This window comes from Bidens hawaiensis, unplaced genomic scaffold (genome assembly GCF_021521415.1).
Source record: "Bidens hawaiensis isolate Kalapana, Puna unplaced genomic scaffold, B.hawaiensis_p1.1 tig00022900_1, whole genome shotgun sequence".
In the NCBI taxonomy this organism is placed as follows: domain Eukaryota; kingdom Viridiplantae; phylum Streptophyta; class Magnoliopsida; order Asterales; family Asteraceae; genus Bidens; species Bidens hawaiensis.
The window spans coordinates 234,724-256,388 of NW_027493584.1; the positions used below are offsets into that span (position 1 = coordinate 234,724).

The 21,665-nt window shown below is 32.7% G+C and overlaps 1 protein-coding gene and 1 pseudogene across 2 annotated transcripts; both read left to right on the forward strand.

Moving 5' to 3' along the window:
* Window positions 1–1,687: 1,687 nt before the first annotated feature.
* Window positions 1,688–9,898, forward strand: LOC143566541 (chloroplast sensor kinase, chloroplastic-like). 2 transcript variants are annotated; one of them, XM_077053215.1, is made up of 9 exons: window positions 1,688–2,221; window positions 5,288–5,449; window positions 5,600–5,896; window positions 6,342–6,407; window positions 6,772–6,840; window positions 6,926–7,018; window positions 8,866–9,083; window positions 9,181–9,454; window positions 9,542–9,898. In XM_077053215.1, exons 1-9 carry the CDS (start codon window positions 1,823–1,825, stop codon window positions 9,797–9,799), a joined length of 1,836 nt encoding a protein of 611 aa, XP_076909330.1. In that variant the 5' UTR covers window positions 1,688–1,822; the 3' UTR covers window positions 9,800–9,898. The 2 variants fall into 2 exon arrangements, with proteins under 2 accessions (XP_076909330.1, XP_076909331.1); XM_077053216.1 differs by lacking the exon at window positions 1,688–2,221 and adding an exon at window positions 2,519–2,576.
* Window positions 9,899–13,682: 3,784 nt separating this feature from the next.
* LOC143566527 (arginine--tRNA ligase, cytoplasmic-like) lies at window positions 13,683–21,179 on the forward strand (annotated as a pseudogene).
* Window positions 21,180–21,665: the final 486 nt, after the last annotated feature.

The window sequence follows — 21,665 nt, forward strand, 5'->3', positions numbered from 1 at the left end:
CCGGTTTAAAAGCTATGATAAGCGGGTAATATTAGTGCCCAATACGACTTTTTATTTTTTGAGGAATGAGAAACTATACTATAATGGTAAAGTTAAAATGTTTCACCTTTGACATTTAGACTACGAATGAGACTTTAAAGCTCCTTCACAGTGCCACATCACTGCTACATATGCACTAGGGCTTTAAAATCCCAAACTCATGTTGCCCTTATGTGGTTTTGCCTTCTCAAGGGGCATTAAACTTTATTTTTTTTTTAATTTAAAGAACCCACCTTGGCACCGGAAGCTATCCGTTTCCTAACCAGGGTCCAACGGGTTGTGCATAGCAATGTGTCGACTCCAAAGGGGCAGGGGTATGTCTTTAGCAGGTTAGGGTTTGCAATTCAGAAATGGGTGGCGGCGCAGCTTGTTGCCCGCCTACCTGCTATGTTGATGTAATATCTATGTTTCTATATAATGAATGAAGATATACCTAATTGCTTTACTTTAAAAAAAAATTTAAAGAACATAATAAAATAAATAAATAATAATAAATTTAAAAACTATAGACACAAAGTATAAAAAACTACAAATATTTTGGTCGTCGTTATTAGTTTGCCTGTTTCTTCAAAGATGTTCAACGAAATCCGATCGAAGACTATTATTTGTTTTTGTTACTCGTGTTTTTAATAAATTAGCCAGTTTCTCAATAACGTTTAGTGTTGAGCCGGAATTCATATTTTGGAGAATGATTGTAAATTTATAGAAAAGAATGAGATGTTTGTAGTGTGGGTTTAATTAGATAGGTATATAAAGAGGAAAATGGTATTAAAATTAAAAATAAAAATAAAGAACTTTTTTTTATTGAAACGGTCATATAACTGTTGGGGTTGGAAAGGGCCCCACCTATGTCGCCCGACATTCCCACACCGCCCCAGCCCATGTCCCCCGTTCCAGACTGCCCCTCGACGATGTTCTAAGGGGTTACCGCCCATTTGCCGAGCTCTTTGTCGCCCACATCGAAGGGTCTTGGGTACCAACATAGCTCACAATTACCCTTTTGGTCAAATGACATGTGGGTGATGATTAAACTTGGGATTTTAATGTCTCAGGTCTGAAACCTGACTCAATAGAGTTTTTATACGGTGATGAGTTTTTTCATTGATGGTGTTTTTGAGTGAATAATGTTTTGAGCATCAAAACTAGTGTGGACAGTTGGTGCCTCGTTTTAGGAATGCTCACTCGAATACTAAGAGTAGTCTCAAACGTTGTTAAAGTAAAAGTACCAACGTAGCTAGAGACGAGCAAATAAACCGGTTAATCGAACCGACCCAAAAATCAACCCGAAACCCAACCGGTTTGAATTCAATTATGTAGAAACCCGTTTGGAACCGATCGAAATCTGTTTATAATTTTCTCCATCAAAACTGGTTCCAAATTGGTTACCGAACAAAAACCGGTTAACATCATAACCGAAATCGATCGTTACCTTGTCAAGAAACCGATTTTGACTTTTATTAACCAAACCAAATCAGTTTCAATCCAAACGATTTGTGCACCTCCAAACGTAGTCCAGTTACGACACGTGTCCTAGAGTGAATTTCGCAACACAAGTTTTGTAAAAAAGCTAAAAAGTTAAAAAGATAAAAAAGAAAAGGATAACTCTCATTTTATAATTGTGTCACCTGACACCTGTCACATGCTATGTCCACAATAACCGTGAACCCCTATCCACTTATACCAAACCCGGCAACCACCGCCGTAACTGAATTCTCCGGCCAATAATAACCGTCACTCACTCACTCTCTCTATAATAATAATAAAAATAATAATAATCATAATAATGATACTCTCTTCAATCACACCACAATTTCATCACAATCTTCACCAACACACCGATCTCCGCCGTCAATTCCACTACAAATCATCATCATCCACCGCCGTACACTGCATCAACCCTAGCATCGGTTCAACTCTCCGTCACGTAAGTATTACTGATAATAATGACGGTAACAGCAACAGTAACAAGTGCGAAGATGATGATGACGTCACGGTAGCGTCAGCTTCAGCTATCGCAGCTGCTATACGTAACGCGTCAACGTCTCTGGTGGAGTTTGCGCAGAGGATTGAGAATAACGGGAAGAGTAAAGCGGTTGTGGTTCCGAGTGCTGATTTCCAGACGCTTTGTGTTGAACAGATGGATTTGTTTCGGCGTATTGTGGATCCGGATGCTCTCTTATCGGTAATATTATTATTATTCTTAGGTTTACTGTGTTTAATTGAGTCAATATACGTATAGCTATGTGTTATTTAATTGAATTGGTAATTATATCTGTATAACTGAGTGATCTATCATGATGCTGTTATGTGATTGAATTGGTGATTTTATTAGGTTTACTGTGTATAACTGAGTCATTTGTGAGCTATTGACCTACTGTGTGATGTTATTTGATTGAGTTGGTAAGATGTAGTGATTTACCTAATGGTAGCCTAGGTTTTGCAATATTAGTGGTAATTAATAAATGTATCAGACGACGCTTTGCGTTGAACAGATGGATTTGTTTCGTCGTATTGTGGATCCAGATGATCTTTTATTGGTAATTTTATTAGGTTTAATATGTGTAATTGAGTCAAGATACATATAATTATATAACTATTTGTTATTTGATTGAATTTCTGGTTTTATTTGGTTTACTGTGTATAAATGAGTCAATAAACATATAGCTATTTGTTATTTGATTGAAATGATAGTTTTATTAGGTTTACTGTGTATAATTGAGTCAATATACATATAACTATTTGTTATTTGATTGAATTAGCAGTTTTTTTAGGTTTACTGTGTATAATTGAGCCAATATACATATAACTATTTGTTATTTGAATGAATTAGCAGTTTTATTAGGTTTACTGTGTATAATTGAGCCAATATACATATAACTATTTGTTATTTGAATGAATTAGCAGTTTTATTAGGTTTACTGTGTATAATCGAGTCATTTGTGTCGTGATGTTGTTATTCATTTATTTGATTGAAGTGGTAATATATTTCAGTTACAGTAAGAATAATGTACCTAATGGTAGCCATGGGTTTGGTATATTAGTGGTAAAGGTAGCAGACTATCGTGATTGAATTGGTGATAGATTTCAGTTATATGTAAGTTGACTTAATTACTGTGTATAATTGAGTCAACATGCATATAACTGTTCATTCATTTGTGTATCATGATGTTATTTGATTGAATTGGTAATAGATTTCAGTTACAGTGAGAATTATAAACCTAACTAGGACTGTAAACGACCCGAACTGAACCGAACACGGCCTTGTTTATGTTCATCACTTAAGCTTTTATTGGACAAACGAACTGTTCACAAACACCTAACCGAAAAACATTTTTTGTTTTCGAACGGTTTATGAACACAAACAATGCTTTATTCTATATGTTCTTACACACATCAAACTATTTATTCATTTGCAAGCTATTGCGATCTTGTTATTTGATCAGGTTGATTCCACCAGCTGCATTTGATTGAATTGGTAACAGACTTCAGTTAGAGTTAGAATAGTAAACCTAATTCTAGCCTAGGATTTGCAATATTAGTGGCTAAAGGTATTAAATAAACTATTTGGAAATTCTATCACAAAACTAACTTGCTGACACTTATAACTCACCTGTGTATTATTTGCACCATTACACGGTGCAGTTAATTGACTTGGAGCAAGAATAAGAAACCTAATTGATTATGTAGCATTCCCTACACTAGCTGCATTTGATTGAATCGGTAAGAGACTTCAAATAGTTTTAGAACAATGAACCTACTTCTATCTAGGATTTGCAATATTAGTGGCTACAGGTATCAGAGTAATGATTTGGATTTATCAAGTCTATAGATCAAGTTTTGGGAAAATTTTCAAAATAGACTAATTGACCAAAAAGATTCTTAAATTAGGAATGAAATTATTCTCTCTCCAAAATAGGCATGGCTTGTATTGACAAATAAGCCGCTTAGGCACAAAATGGGCCGGCACGATTTATCATGTAAAAAATGACATGGCAAAATGATATTCTGACACGTGTCTGATGGGCTATAGAAGAGCCTACAATGCGATGAAAAGGCTATGAAAGTGCCTGGAGGTTTTCTAAAAGGGCGTGCGGTTAGGCTCGTTTACATCCCACACGTGGATCGGTCACTCGCTTAGCCTGGACAGTTTCCAGAGACACTTAAAAAGTCAAGTTTTTAGGCTCCTTTGGATCGATTATAGGGCCCTCTCTTAGCCTTGACAGTTTCCAAAGACACCTAAAAGTCTCACACTTAAGCTCCTTTGGACCCCACACGCTGAAGTGCTGGTTAATACGTGGTCGTGTCAGACCTGATGCCCTTTGTAGCTTTTTCATTGCCGTTTAGGTTTTTTTGTAGCCCTATCGTGACACATGCCAGAGTTTCGTTTTGCCAAGTCATTTTTACATTATATTCCGTGCTGGCCCATCTGGTTCCTGAGCAGCTTATGTGTCAACACATGACTGGTCATGCATATCTTAGAAAGGAAATAATTCATGGCTTCATGCCTATTTTGGTCAATTTGCCTATTTAAAAAATCTTACGTTAAGTTTTGGTGTCCATCATGAAAACTAGCTGGCTGACAATTGAGTATGCTGAAAGTTTCACAAATACAAGTCATCTTTGAATTGCTTGAACCATTACAGGCAGGGCGAGCCCTGGGCATGTGCAGGGTGCGCAGCCGCCAAAATTTTTAACATTTATTTAATATATATTTTAAATACATATAACATGCTGAAACAAAAATTAAACACGAAGTGGCTTGTAGCCTACTGGTCAGTGCGTCACTTCTCCAATCCTCCTAAGCTCACGTGGTTGACCACCTTTCTTCCTGGCCTAATCCGATTTATATTCCAACCCATTACGTTGTTGCAGCCCATGTGAATGAACCAGTGTTCTTTTATTTTATTCAAAAACCAAAACATCACACATGGTCCATATATGGCTGCCAATTTAAGGACAAAATAATGGATTAAACAATATTAATAGCCCATTTTTATACCCGTAGAGGGCCCTCGAATTCTCTGGGACGGCCTTGATTACAGGAAGCAAATTGCGATTGTGTATACAGTGTATTGTGTGTCTGCGTGTTATGGCCATTTTAAAACATTTTGATGGAGATTATGTTTTTGTTCATCACTGGAAGATTGTTTTAATCTTAAGGAGCATCTTAGCTTATACTTTTAACATTATCTTATTCTGGTGTTGAATGTACAGTTTGAGTCCTGATTAATATGCAGTTAATTTTCAGGTTTATGTGAGACCAGCTGGTAGCTATGTTATGGACAGGCTAGAGTTGCGCAGAGTTACTGTCTATCCTGGAAGGAATGTTTCTGATATTCTAATATTAATCAGTGATTTTAGTATCCCAACAGGATTAAGAGCAGCAGAAGCTTCACTCTTGAAACAACAGGTACAGTTTTTCATGCAATCTAAGGTGGTGTTTACTGTTTAGGATACATATTTATGTAACTCTTCTTTGTTCATCAGAATAGGATATACGTTTTTTTTTGTTTCTGATTGTTCTTTGTTCAATTTAGGATACATATTAATGTAATTGTAGGCAGAATTTATTCCTGAGTGTCGAGCTTTGGTTTTCCCTATGGTGAAACATCCGTTTGTTGTCGGTTTTTTGGTTGCTGAAATTCCAAAACTAGAAATACAAAAAGAAGAAGATGATGCAAAACAAGGCTCATCACCTGAGGATACATATGCAGTGTACCCATATGCAATCTCAAAATCATGGGAATTCCAAAATTTTGTAGATAGAACACTGGAATTGCACAACTTTTCTGCTGAACAGAGATTAAATGCAATAAACATATCCCGCTCTGTTGCTATGGCGTATGTTATGGATCAGGTAAATTACCAATTTAGTGATTTAATGTGTTACAGTTAGAAATTTTCCAGGATTTATCCAAAGTTATTTTAAGTTTAAAAACTGAAAATGTGGATTATAAAATTGTAGAACAAAGTTTTTAAAATTTGATCAATACTTCCAATTGTGTCGGTATTTATAAAAAATCATGGATAGTTTACAAATCTTCAATTTTGCAATCACCATGGCATTTTTTTGTGAATGTTTTGGTTAAAATTATATAATTTGAGTTGTGGTTTTGTTCATGAGAGGTGGTGGTGTTTTGTAATTGTGGAGCGATTAATGCTGTGAAATATTATTGTTAGTTTATTAATGGAAACTCTTGATTAGTGCTTAATATTATAAACCAAATGTTTCAAGACTGCTCTATTAGTTTAGTTTGAAACAATCTTAAGACGTGTAGTAATATGTGTATGTTTTTTCACAGAAATCAATGTTACTTCAGCAATCCTCATGGCAAAACAATGTTAGGATGAGTAATTTGGTTGAGCAAGTAAGACTTTATACACCTATTTCACATTACTGACTATAAAACTGCATGAATTAGAAATGACATTTACACTTTTTCCTGATTTTATCTAATCAGCGAACATTTTATCATCAATTTTACCAGCCTAGTTACAAATGACATCAATTTCCTGATAAAATACTTAAAATGGGGGTGGTTGCTAAAATCAGTTTTAAGTTACAAGTTGAATTTATATAATATGCATAATGAAAAGTTGGATGCTAAAACTTAAGGAAAATAATTTGGAGTAATGTTTCTATTATATGCACTTTAAAACTCTTTGTTCATCGATATTATGGACATAAAACTTCTTAGAAAATATTATGATTATTAGTCTTTTTTTTTACAGATTCGTGGTCCACTTTCAAGCATTCGAACTTTGAGCAAAATGTTATCCGCCAATATGAAGAAAAATGAGGTGTGCCAAAGTTTGTTGATATTCTGTGAATTTTGTTATATTTGTTAGGAGTTACCTTTTTGACTCCTTGAATATGTTATTGTAGATTTCTTATGATATTGTTGAGGACATAATGGTAATAGGCGACGGTATGAGAGAGACTCTTCAACAACTGCAAGACGCTGTTCATATGACAAAGGTATGCTCTTGCATGGAATATATATTAAAGGACAAATTTCACACACATATGCGTGTATATTCTCCCAAAAGCTCAAAATTTCATATATATACTAGTTTTTATCCCCCGTATTACGGGGGTGTTTTATATTGTTTGTTTTAATATCCCCCGTATTACGGGGGTGTTTTATATTGTTTGTTTTAATATTTATTTATTTTTAAATTTATATTTTTTTTATTGTATGAAAGTTAATAATGATAAATTGTTTCACAAATAAATAAGATGTTATAACACGGTTTAAAGCTATATGGTTTTGATGAGACCAAGACCCGTATATTTTTTTTTTACTATAAAATTGGTTTATTAATTATAAATAATATTTATGAAAGTTAATAATACTTAAGGTTTGATGAGACCCAAGACCTGTTTATTTTTTTACGATCAAATTAGTTTTTTTAATTTAAATAATATATATATATATCATCATCGTACTCAGTATATCCCACCAATAGCAAAGCTATGGTAGGGTCTGAGGAGGGTAAGATGTAGGCAGCCTTACCTCTACCCCATAGGGATAGAGAGGCTGCTTCCGGTGAGACCCCCGGCTCGATAGTAGTTTTGCATCAAGTCTTGGACATAAGGCACATAGCACTCAATCATCGGGACACGGCTGATCGGTGCATGTACCCTTATCTTTCAGCTATCAACGCCACTACATGATGCCTAATTAACCGTCCGTCACTTTTAACGTTATTTTCACGAGATTAGTAAAATAACGTCAAAATTAGTGCAATTTCACTTTTGCCCACCCGAGGGTTCACACATATATACATCATATGTGCGCACCGCAAGCAGGGCTAATATATATATATATATATATATATATATATATATATATATATATATATATCTTTTTTAAAATAAATAATTACTACTTTATTTGTAACACTTAAAAGTGCTTCTTTTTCAATACTACAAGTTATACAAGTATTAAAAAATCTTCACCAATTCTATTACGTAAATTTGTCTTTATGATCTTTATTGCCAAAAAACATCTTTCAACCGTTGCGGTTGCAATAGGAAAAATTAATGTTAGCTTTAATAATTGATAAACCAAATTACGGGGGTTGTTTTATATTATTTGTTCTAATATTTATTTATTTTTTGAGTTTATATTTTTTTATTGTATGAAAGTTAATAATATACGTATGGTTTGGTGATAAATTGTTTCACAAATAAATGATATGTTATAACCCGATTTAAAAGCTATATGGTGTTGATGAGACCCAAGACCCGTTTATTTTTTTACTAAAAAATTGGTTTTTTAATTTGAATAATATATATATATCTTTTTTAAAATAAATAATTTATTAATATTTAGTACATCCTATTTTATAGGATTTTTACATCAATAATTTGGTGAGGATAATTTTTAATTTAATGAGATGTTATAACCCATTCAAGGAATATCTGGGTTTGGTAAGACCCATACCCATAAATTCGGGTCAAATGCATGAGAAGCCTCCATTTAAAAATCAAGCAAATCTGGTGACTCCAAAAAAAGGGGGAGCGACCACATCGCGACACATAGGATATTTATGTCTTCGTTTATATATATTATAGATATATATATATATATGTATGTATGTATGTATATATATATATATTCTTCTAAACTTTATATATCATAATTATATTTATTTAATAAAACGCTAAATCTATCATATTTGCCATTTGATAGTAAATAAAGCTAAATAAATTCCGTATTAAGAATAGGCTGCATATTTTCAATGAGCTTATGCCTATGATAGTTTGATGTCAATATTTAATATTTATTGGTTTTATTAATAGTTTTTAATTTCTTTCAGACCAATATAGTTCGCTACAATGAAGAAAACCTACCAAAAATTGACGAATCAACTCACGAGTCAACAAGGTCTCAGTTATCCAATTTCTTCTCAAATGACACCTCTGCCCCCACGAGACATGAGTATGGCGGGCCATTCTCTCTCTCTTCAAAATCTGGAGACTCAGAAATGCCCATGCCACCTATGGCACTTGCACCTTTGTTAAATCATAATATAAGGTATGGTTTATAGACTCCAATAATTTAAAACTTATGCTTGTTTTTTTTTTTTGAAAATAAATAAAAAGACTAATATTTATATTTTCGTGTAAAAAAGACCATGCAATGCATCCGATGTACTTTCTGATCTTGTGGGTGGACTCAAACCACTGGCTCATAAACAACAACGCATCATACGGGTATGTGAAATACCCGAATCTTTGGAGGTTGCGGTTGAAGAACTTGCGTTACGCCAGGCTTTAAGCAACTTAATCGAGGGTGCGTTATTGCGTACAAATGTTGGAGGAATGATTGAGATTGTGTCCACCTCAGCGCCAGCTGGAGGCGTTCTTATCATAATCGATGATGATGGACCCGACATGCATTACATGGTATGTAAAATTGTTAACTGTTGCCGACTCATACTCAACTTGTTATTATTAATATATTAGTTAAAAACGGGCTTATTTAATGTGCAGACACAAATGCATTCGCTTACACCGTTCGGAGCGGATCTTTTATCGAAAGGTATGGTTGAAGACAACATGACATGGAATTTCGTAGCGGGGTTAACCATTGCCCGTGAGATATTGGAAAATTACGGTTGTGTCCTTAGAGTAATCTCTCCTCGGGTGATTGAGGCAGCGCTTGGTGCTGGTGGGTCCCGTGTAGAAATATGGCTACCTTCTTTCTCTTCTTCAACCGATGGTTTAAATCACCCTACTCAGGCGGCATAAGGCTCTACGTGATGTGGATTTTGCCCAAAATGCCCTTGTTAAATTGGTAACAAACTTCTTAAACCGTAAAATTATATTCATGCTTATTGGCTATATGTATATATAACTAGTTTTTATCCCTCGTATTACGGAGTTGTTTTATATTGTTTGTTCTAATATTTATTTATTTTTTGAATTTATATTTTTTTTTATTGTATGAAAGTTAATAATATACTTATGGTTTGATGATAAATTGTTTCACAAACAAATGAGATATAACCCGGTTTAAAAGCTATATGGTTTCGATGAGACCTAAGACCCGTTTATTTTTTTTACTATAAAATTGGTTTTTAATTATAAATAATATTTATAAAAGTTAATAATAACTTATGGTTTAATAAGACCAAGACCCGTTTATTTTTTTTACTATCAAATTGGTTTTTAAATTTAAATAATATATATATATATATATATATATATATATATATATATATATATCTTTTTTAAAATAAATAAGATATTAATTTTTATGATATCCTATTTTATAGGATTTTTACATCAATAATTTGGTGAGAATAATTTTTAATTTAATGAGATGTTATAACCCGCTTAAAAAATATCTGGGTTTGGTAAGACCCATACCCATGAATTCGGGTCAAATGCATTAGAAGCCTCCATTTAAAAATCAAGAAAATTTGGTGACTCCAAAAAAAGGGGGAGTGACCACATCTTGACACGTAGGATTTTTATATCTTCGTTTATATATTATATATATATATATATATATATATATATATATATATATATATATATATATATATATATATATATAATTGATGCTATTACATTAGGTTTGTGTAAATAGCAAGATATATCAGAGAAATAATAGGTAATGTAAGGGTTTGTTGTATCAAAATGTAACCAACAATTTATACGTGTTATTACGTGAAAGATGATGTGACGGTACCTTTTTTTTACCATGATTGGTTAAAAAAAAGGTGACGTGACAATGGTTTTACGGGTTTAGCATGCAATTGCATCAAATGATAAGAAAATAAAAATTAGTTACTTAAAACTTAGAAAAGGTAGTTTGTTACAGACAATGAGTAACAAAGTAATAATCGTGATTGCGACTAGACCTACCAGATCGTGACAAATTTATTGCGAAAGTGACGGTCACGAAGAAAAGTAAGACGCCACGGTTTGTGTAAGGCCCCGAACCCGGTAGCCCTACTTTAACGTTGGATGTACTCATAAACATAGTTCTTATAAATCAGAGTTAATTAAAACTTTCGCAGAATATAAAACGTCAATCATTCGTTACAAAACATTCGATCTTTTCTTTAAAACCATAACATAAAACATTATTTTTAAAACTTATTTTCTATCATCAGATGCCAGCCGTTCAATCCATGTCATGTGTCGTCCTCATGCCTTCCCGATAAACATATATACCTGCGTGCATACTAAAAGTCAGCTACGCTGAGTGAGTTCTAGTTAATCACATATCATACTTTACATACATATATACGTGCCCGAAGGTACACATTACATACTTAACATGTCCATCATTGTATTCATATATATATACAATCATAACTATACTTACGTTATAAAGAGCATTTCGCCCTACATACCTCGGATATTATTAGGGTCCGGTGCCCTCCATCCTCGGATATTATTAGGGTCCGGTGCCCTCCATCCTCAAAGATAGTCTTTTATGAATATGACAGCATGATATTGAAATCTTTGGTAAAGCACCAAATAAAAAGAAAGAGTAGATTTATCTCCTATATATAAGGAGGTGAAAATAGAAAAAAGAGATATCCCGTCATCTTCAAAGGGAGTTCAAACGATAGATCTTATTTCTTATCAAGATGAACCTAAAGAAAAACATTTTAATTTTAAACCACATTCTGGGCAGACTTCAAATTTTGAAAATACTTTCCAAATGATACCAACTCAACAAGATCCTGTTGAGCAACAGTGGTTTAAAATTAGAGATTTATATAACCTTAAAAATACAGATATAAGATATGTTGATTGTACTGTGGTTTACCCTAGAATTAATTACTTACAAGGTAATTCCCCTGAAGAAATAAGATACTGGTATGATTTTGGATCAATAAATTCAATATATCTTACATTACCAAATTTCCCAGAAATTTCCTTTTTACCAAAATGGGTTAGGGACGGAGTAAGGGACAGTTATCTACATAACTCGACTATTACTCCAAGTGATGTTATGGTGTTAAAACTATTTTCTGCAGGGCCTGATTTTCATAAAGATAATAATTACCCTGCGTATCATCTGATTATAATAGAAAATGTTCATGCAACTCTTTCTTACAATATAGTGACAGAAAGATCAAGAACTTTTCAAAGTTTTAATGAAAATGATATTCATAACAGAAGAGCACTCGGTATGAAGATAGTTCTTTGTACCTTAGAAAATATTTTTAAAAGAGAATTTATAACTTATGGAGGAAGTAAGATGCATTCCTCTGTTATGATAGCTCCAGCAAGGAGAACTCCTTCAGCAGCTAAAAAATATATAGAGGATAAAATCAAATTTTTGGATACTGGTATTATTGCATCAAGTCCTCAAGCTCAATACAAACTTTGCTTAACCAGAAAACGTCAAAGCAATGTTTGTCCAGCTTGTACTAAGAAAAAGGACAATATGATTATTGATTCTCCTAAAGAGAGTCAAACATCATCTAAAGATTAAGATTTTTATTAATCTTATAAAAATAAGATTTATTAAATAATGATTTAATCAATAATAAACCCTCATGAGATACCTACAAAAGTGGATATGCATGGATCATATATGTCCAAATGTTAGAGTTCCCATATCTGCAAATATGGAACATGTATGTAAGAAAAAAGAAAAGCCAAAGTTCAAGTTTCCATGAGGAATCTCAACATCAAATTTAACAATCTGACAATGGAGAATCTCAAGACAAAGAATATCACATGGAAACAAGATAGAGAAGACAAAGTGGTAAAGTCTATCTAAAGGAAGGAGGGGCCTATATAAGAAGAGAAAGAAGGAAGAAGAGACACATCGGTTCTTCAACAAAGTTTTAGAAAGAGTGTTTAAAGTTTCATATATTAAAAAATAAGAGGGTGTTTGTATTTCCTTATGTATTCTCTTTCACATATCCATTGTAAAATACCCACCATGGAATAAAACTTTCACTTTCCTTATAATACCTTTGAGTGTTCTTCCTATTTAGGAGTATTTTTCTTTTAAAAAGAAGAAATCTCCAACTAAAAACCGTCTCTTTTTACCATACACCGGAAGTAGGAAACGAAACCTGGTTGAGCTGAATATTGCTGAAAGAGCCAGAGAGGAGTTACCTAAGGTTACTTGGGTTTGGTCTGGAATAACCTAGTAAAAAGACTCCTGGTGTGACCCGGCGATATCTTGGTCAAAACGGCAAAAAGGTACGGAAGCATGTTGGACCCTTGTTCTTTTTAAATTTGAAATACTTTTAAATTTTTGAATCTCTTGGGTCTTATAAGGAAAATTCTCATAATTAAATTTGAAACACAGATATAAAAATACTTGTTTTAATAATCTTGAATTACATATTAGAGAACAATAATCTCTATGTGTTTAAATTTTGCATATTGCTTGAATGTTTGTTATAACATGTGGTTTATAAAACTCATAAGTTTTTTAAACTTAGACATAATTTTAAACTTTATGGATAACTATTTACTTGAACTGATAATCTTAAATCGTTCATATATTTCCGCTGGTACCTCTGAAATTGGTATCAGAGCCACGCGTGTTTCTTTCGCGGGGGCTCTAGCCGATGAATTTAATACACATGAATACGATTTTAATAACTTAATATACTTAAATTTGAATTTCGTAAACAATACTTTTATAATGCAAACAGAAGAAATTAGTCAAACTTTTAATTCACATTATGATTTTGATGAAGACTATATTTCGGATGAAGACTTTAATTTTAGTAGATATGAATTCACTAATTCCGAATACTATTATGATGATACTGATTGGCAATACCCTTCACCGTAATGGAAAAGAATAGTTTTAATAAACTAAAAGAAACAGAAAACTCTTTAAAAATAGATAGAGATATAATAGAATTACAAAAAACAATTATATTTTATGGAGATAAAATAATTTTTAAATTAGATACAATTATAGATTTATTAGAAGCAGCGTTCCCAAATAGAAAAAACAAAATTACCTCAAATAGATTTCAGGAACCTTTAGTTCAACTTTTACAAAATATGAAAATTCCTAAAGAATATAAAAGAAATTAGAAATGAGCTCAGACGACACTGAAAGCGAAGTTTACGTATCTCCTGAAATAGAAAATTTAATAACAAAGATAGGGGATATGGAATTAAATGATAATTTTATAAATATAAAAACTAATGAGGAAAACTTTAATATTAATGATACTGAACAAACAAGCTCAAGTACAAATCCTAAAATTCCAATAAGAGATGAAACCCATAGGTCAGCACAAGGATATGCTGCTGTAAAATCAACAATAAAGAATGAAGATAATTATAAACCATACCAGAATATGAAAAATGAACCGATTAATCCCTTTGGAATATATTTAGACGTAGACTGTATAAAAAATACTGAGGAAGCAATAGATAAATGGGAAACAGCTTTAAGGATATCAGTTTCTGTTAATAGAATGGATAATGAAACACTTCAAGGATTTTTAGAAAGAACTTTAATAAATAGTGCTTTAAGATATTGGCAAAATTTACCTTTAGATATAAAAAGAAAAATATTTGAACAAGATGAAATAATAGCAAACATAATAACAAAAGCAGTAGAAGCCTTTAGATTAGAATTTTGTGGAGAAGGAAATATTATAAAAGACCCAGCAACTATCGAAAAATACTCAACGGCCTTAATAAGATTACAATTATGTGATATATGTGAAATAGATAGATATATTTGTGTATTTCAAGATTACTATTACCATATATATAATCAAGTACCAGATATGAATAGTTATTTAGCATTATTTTTTGCAAAAATATCAGACCCTTGGGGACAAACATTAATAAAAACTTATAATCCAGGAACAGCCGATACATTAGGAAAAAGAATAACTCATGTTAGAGATAAATTAAGTGAATGGTGTGGAGATGCTATATTAGCTAAATTAAGCAAGGGATTAAAAAGAAAAATATCTTTATGTTGTAGTAGTCTAAAAATGCCTTTAATGATAGGATGTGATAGTTCATATTATTATGGAAAGATAAAGAGAAAATATAAGAAAAGAACTCATTTCAGAAAAAGATATTTTAAAAAGCGAAAAACAAAATACTATAAGAGAAAGGGATATAAAAAGACGCTTAAACCTACTTATAAAAGAAAACGAGGTCCTAAGGAATGTAAATGTTATTTCTGTCATGAAAAAAGTCATTATGCAAATGAATGTCCAAAAAAGTTTAAAAAGAATCTTAAAATATTTGAAATAGACGAAGATATAGGAAAAATGATAGAAGGAGGATATTTTATACCAATTAATGATTTCCAAGAAGTAGACTCGGATGAAAGTATATTTATTTTAACTGAAACCGAATATACGTCATCTGAAGATGAATAGACTAGATACAGCCTCTAGTAGTAAAATATATAATAACATAATCGATTGTCAAAATGAACAATTAGGAGAATATAAACAAGAAATTCTAATAGATAAGAAAAGGCTTAAGCAAATACAACATGAAAATTTTTCGTTATCAAACTATTCGGGATTTAAATTGAATACTTTACAAAGATTAGGAATAAGACCTAGGAATCATCATTTATATTATGGATTAAACATTCAAGAAAGAGCTTTAGATATTAATATAACATCTAATAAAATTATGATACCCTTATTATCAAAAAAGGATATTCAAGAAAAATTACAAAAGGTAAGACCTGAAATAAGAAATACTCTAGGATGGGTTCATGTTGGAGCCATCCAAATAATAATAAAATCCACATTTAAAGAAGGTATAGATACTCCTATAGAATTAGCAATCATGGACAACAGAATCCAAAATAGAGAAGAAGCGTGTCTTAATATTAAGAGGAAATTTACAATATGGAAAACTTAAATTTAACATTTATCCAAGAATTTCCTATCACATTCAAGACAAGGATTTTGATAAAACGTTAAACTTATTACAAGATTTTAAGAGAAAAGATTTCTTTAAACAACAAAACAGGCCATATTCTATTACATATGCTATCTCTTATGCAATATCAAATACCCATCATTCCGATTGTTTTAGTATAAAAGACACAATAGATTTTCCCTTTTTATTTAATGATGTGTGCCAAATACAAACGCCCACCTTACCTAAAATAGAAGAAATAGATTCAAGACCATTAAGTCTTGACTTACAAGATAAACCGTTATTATTATCTAAATAATGTTTCTTCTAGATTATCATTTTCTAATAAGAGTGTAGTTAGCCACCCTTTAATAAAAGATACAAATTCTAGTAGATTTTCAAATATAATTAAAGCAAAAGAAGATACTATAAAAAATTACAAAGTACAAGGAGAATACTTTAATGGAAATAAATATTCTCATGTAAACATTTTAATAGATACAGGTGCAAATGGAAACTATATAAATTTTAAACTTTGTAAGAATTTACAAAAATATCCATTAGACGAACCTCACCAATATACTAATTTTAATGGTGAACTTCATGAGATTAATGAAGATGTGGAAATTATGATAAAATTTGGAGATGAAAAAATTCCTTTAAGATTATTAATAAATAATGAAGATGAAAACGACACATTAGAAATTATGTTAGGATTGTCATTTTTAGAAAATGTTAAACCATATCAAATAACCTCTTACGGGTTAAAAATAACACGATATGATAAATTAATATATATACCAAAATGACAAGCCCTAGAAGTATTTATATTCCAATAGGAATCACATATAAAGATTATAAAACCGAGTATTTTGCAGCTTAGATAGATAGTGGTTCAGGGTTAAGTATTTGTAAACCAGATTGCTTTCCAGAAGAATACCATGAAGAGTTAACACCTTGTAATGGTATTAGTTTTTCTAAAGATGTAGTCCCTTTAAGAAAAGGAATAAGAAACCCAATAATATTGTTAGGATCATATCTAGTTAAATGCCCTTCATTCTACTTTTATGATTCAGGATCAGATGTACTATTAGGAAGTGATTTTTTAGATATATTTAATAAGATAACTTTTGATATAATAGCATATCAAATAATATTAAAAACACCATGCCACCACTTAATAGCTGTTAAAAGAATAAAAAATGCATACGGAAGAAAATTTCCAATTAATTTTACAAAACGCGTCAGCAAGCGTGGTGATATAGGCTACAAACCAAACCCAAAACTCGAAAAAGGAATCCCAATTTTACAATGTTACCCAGAAAAACCATTATTATTATTATTATTATTATTATTATTATTATTATTATTATTATTATTTGTTTCATTCTATATTATTTTTTACTTTTGTACTAATAATAATATTTTTCATTACAGCAACAATGCAATGAGCTTGTGGTCTAATATTAAAGGCAAGGGGGATACAGAATTTGAAGACCCACAACCTGTTGGACAGGTATATTAGTCAACTAATTAACTAAGATGGATAGTTATATATATATATATATGATATGACCTTTCTAATTTATATATAGGCCATAATGCGGAATCTTCCAACGTCAGACATGATAGAATCATGCGCCATAGCCAGTCTCGGCTTTATAAACATCAAGTTATCGACACAATGGATAGCCAAGGTATTATTTTTATTATTTGCAAAATATGCATTACGATTTTTACATAACTTTGATTTTGTCATTGCAGAGAATCCAGAATATGCTAACAGACGGCATGGGCACCAAAGCTTTCGGTCAAAAGGGCGGTAGTTGACTTTTCATCGCCCAACATTGCAAAGGAAATGCATGTTGAGGTCAACCATCATTGGAGACACCATTGCCGTATGCTCGAGTACTCTAAAGTTGACGTGCTTCGTAGAAATCATGTTGGCGATTGGGGCACTCAGGTTTACATATATAGTGATTTTTTTCTTATTTTAAATCTTGCATGTTATAATAAATGAATAAATAAATAATGCAGTTTGGAATGTTGATCGAGTTTCTTTTTGAGAGGTTCCCGGATGGGGAGGTTAATGATCAGGATATTGGAGAACTAGAGGTGAGCATCAAAGTTACATCTCATTATTATGTGAATGTTTCTTATAATTACATACATATATATAGCCCTGCTTGTGGTGCGCACATATGATGTATATATGTGTGAACCCTCGGGTGGGCAAAAGTGAAATTGCACTAATTTTGACGTTATTTTACTAATCTCGTGAAAATAACGTTAAAAGTGACGGACGGTTAATCAGGCATCATGTAGTGGCGTTGATGGCCGAAAGACAAGGGTACATGCACCGATCAGCCGGTGTCCCGATGATTGAGTGCTATGTGCCTTATGTCCAAGGCTTGATGCAAAACTACTATCGAGCCGGGGGTCTCACCGAAAGCAGCCTCTCTATCCTTATAGGGTAGAGGTAAGGCTGTCTACATCTTACCCTCCTCAGACCCTACCATAGCTTTGCTATTGGTGGGATATACTGAGTACGATGATGATGATGACATACATATATACATTCTCAATTGATAGGTGTTCTATAAGGCGTCAAAACAGAGATTTGATGCGGATCCTGCATTCAAGGAGAGAGCCCAAAAGGCGGTAGTTACTCTCCAGGTGAATATAACAAACTGCAGACATTTTACCTCTTAATAAACAAACTGCGCCTTAGTCTATATCTGAATTGTCTGGTAATCTTTTTTTTTATATGTAAAATTAAATTAGAGTGGGAAGGAAGAAAAGTACCGGAAGGCATGGGCGCAAATATGTGAAATAAGTCGAAAGGGGTTCGAGAAAGTGTATCAGCGTCTTTCGGTTGACTTGGAAGAAAAGGTATGTTATTTTTCATTCTATTGATATACAATACGAGTTTATGCGTTGGAGACTTGGAGTTTAATTATGCTGATTTTCAGGGTGAAAGCTTTTATAATTCCTACATTCCTCTGGCTCTAAAGGAGCTCGAAGATAAGGGTTTGATTAAAGATGACGAACGCACTAAGGTGATAAATATTATTGAAGGAAAAAAGGTTGTAGCTACGGAGAAAGATGGTGGTCACAACTATGCTACAACAGATCTTGCAGCTCTATGGTTAGTTTTCTTAAATATTTATACCTTTATTTGCTAGGATATATTTGTTTAAACTTTTTATTTATCTTTTTGTCAATTATATGCAGGTATCGGCTTCATAAGGAAAAAGTCGATTCGCATGATGATATAACAGTCGAGTGGATAATATATGTCACTCTCCAGGTGAGTTTTACAGTTTTATCGCTCACATAACCATTGCAATCAACATCCACATTAGTCAGTCGATATATATATTTCTAAATTGTCGGGTCATCCTAATCTTCTATGTAAAATATAATGAATATTAAATTAGAGTGGCAAGGAAGAAAAGAGCCAGAAGGCATGGGCACAAATCTGTGAAATAACTAAAAACGGTTTCAAGAAAGCGTATAAGCGTCAAGGGATTCACTTGGAGAATATGGTATATTATTTTTCTTACTCTTGATATACAAATAGGAGTTAATGTGTTGGACAGTTGGAGTTTAATTCTGTTGCTTTCGGGGTGATAGCCTTAATAATGCCTACATTCCTTTGGCTCTAGAGGAGCTCGATGATAACGGTTTGATTAAAGATGACGAAGGCGCTAAGGTGATAAAAGTTTTTGAAGGAAAAAAGGCGACACCTCTTATAGTTACAAAGAAAGATGGTGGTTACAACTATGCTTCGACGGATCTTGCAGCTTTGTGGTTAGTTTTCTTAAATACTTTTATCTTTATTTGTTATGGTAGATTTGTTTGAATTTTTATTATTTTTTTGTCTTGTTATATGCAGGTATCGGCTTAATGAGGAGAACGCCGAGTGGATAATATATGTCACTGATGTAGGTCAGGGAGAGCATTTTAAAAAGATCTTCACTGTAAGTCAGCAGCAGCTTCACACAAAATAACGAATAAGAAAAAAAGACGATGAAATTTAATACTTTTTTTTATATTTTCAGGCTGCTAAAAGTGCGGGGTGGCTTCCCGTTGATGAAAGCAACTACCCTAAAACAAGTCATGTAGGATTTGGTCTTGTTCTTGGTGACGATGGAAAGAGATTTAGAACCCGTTGTACTGAAGTCGTTAAGCTGGTTGATTTACTCGATGAAGCTAAAACTCGTTGTAAAGCAGCTCTTGTGGAACGAGGTATAACCTCTTATTACTTTATTAATTATTATTATTATTATTATTATTATTATTATTATTATCATTCAAGTGAAGTCAATCAATAATTATGAGTTTATTAGGTAAGGCGGCCGAATGGACTGCTGAGGAGCTTGAGCAGACTGCTGAAGCGGTTGGATACGGTGCTGTTAAGTAAGTTTATCATGCTTTTATTATTATTTTTACCATGGTTATTGTGCTCATGCTATTAGCACCAACACATTTATTACTGCAACAAGTTATATTGTTTTGACTATTTGTGTTCTTAACAGGTATGCAGACCTGAAGAATAACAGATCGACCAGTTACACGTTCAATTTTGATCAGATGCTTAATGACAAGGTGCTTTTATTAATTTGAAACCGTGACACCGTTATTGTTTCTTACCTGCACATATTTTTTTGATACATAGGGTAATACTGCAGTATATCTGCTGTATGCACACGCTCGAATATGTTCGATTATCAGAAAATCCGGTAAAGACATAGAGGAGTTGAAAAGGGAAGAGTTATTTATTTATTTAATTTTGAGTTGAAATAAAATATCGACATGTTTGTGACAGGAGGGGCAAATATTATTACATACAGACGATGAACGCAAGCTGGGATTACATTTGCTCCGGTTTGCTGAGGTAAGAAATGAACCAAAATCAAGCATTTTTGTCTATAATTTGAAGTACCGGTCAAACATCTTATTTTAATTTGTTTTAAAGGCGGTCGAAGATGCTTGCACAAATTTGTTACCAAACGTCTTGTGTGAATATCTATATGATTTATCCGAGAAGTTTACAAGTTTCTACTCAGAGTGCAAGGTATACTTTCCGAGAAATTGTTTATTTTATAGAATCTTGTTTATTTATTATATAAGGGAGTTGTCGTTACTTTTGGATATCGGGCAGGTTGTCGGGTCTGCTGAGGAGACGAGCCGATTATTATTGTGTGAGGCAACTGCAGTGGTGATGAGGAAATGCTTTCATCTTTTGGGCATTACCCCTGTCTACAAAATCTAATACACATTTGAAGTTGTGTGAATAATGTTTTGAATAGTAACTTTAATGCTTGATATATATTATAATTCTAGTTTGATCAGCAGTCTCCAGTTAAATATGTGCTCGTGGCTTAAGTCACGAGAAGCGTATGAGGCGAACACCTCAGTCTGTCTAAGGTCTGATCTGAACCGTCTAAAGACAGGCTTAGTTTAGTCCGATACTTGCTTTTAACCAACCTTTGTTGACCACTGACCAGCCCCATGACTTCTTTTGGCGTGATCGCTAGACGCTAGTCCTACTTCTTCACCAAAAAAGACAAAAATATAACCAGTGACAAGATCCATTACAAACACATTCTCTCTTTATTGTTAAGACTGATTTACTAGAATGAATCAAGGGGCTCGCAACTCACTGGAAACCGATTAATTCTTCGTTGCTTGAAAAGTGATTCTTGAGCTAGACCACCTGTTTTTCCAACTACTTGTTTCGTGGGTTTCTCGTGAAAGT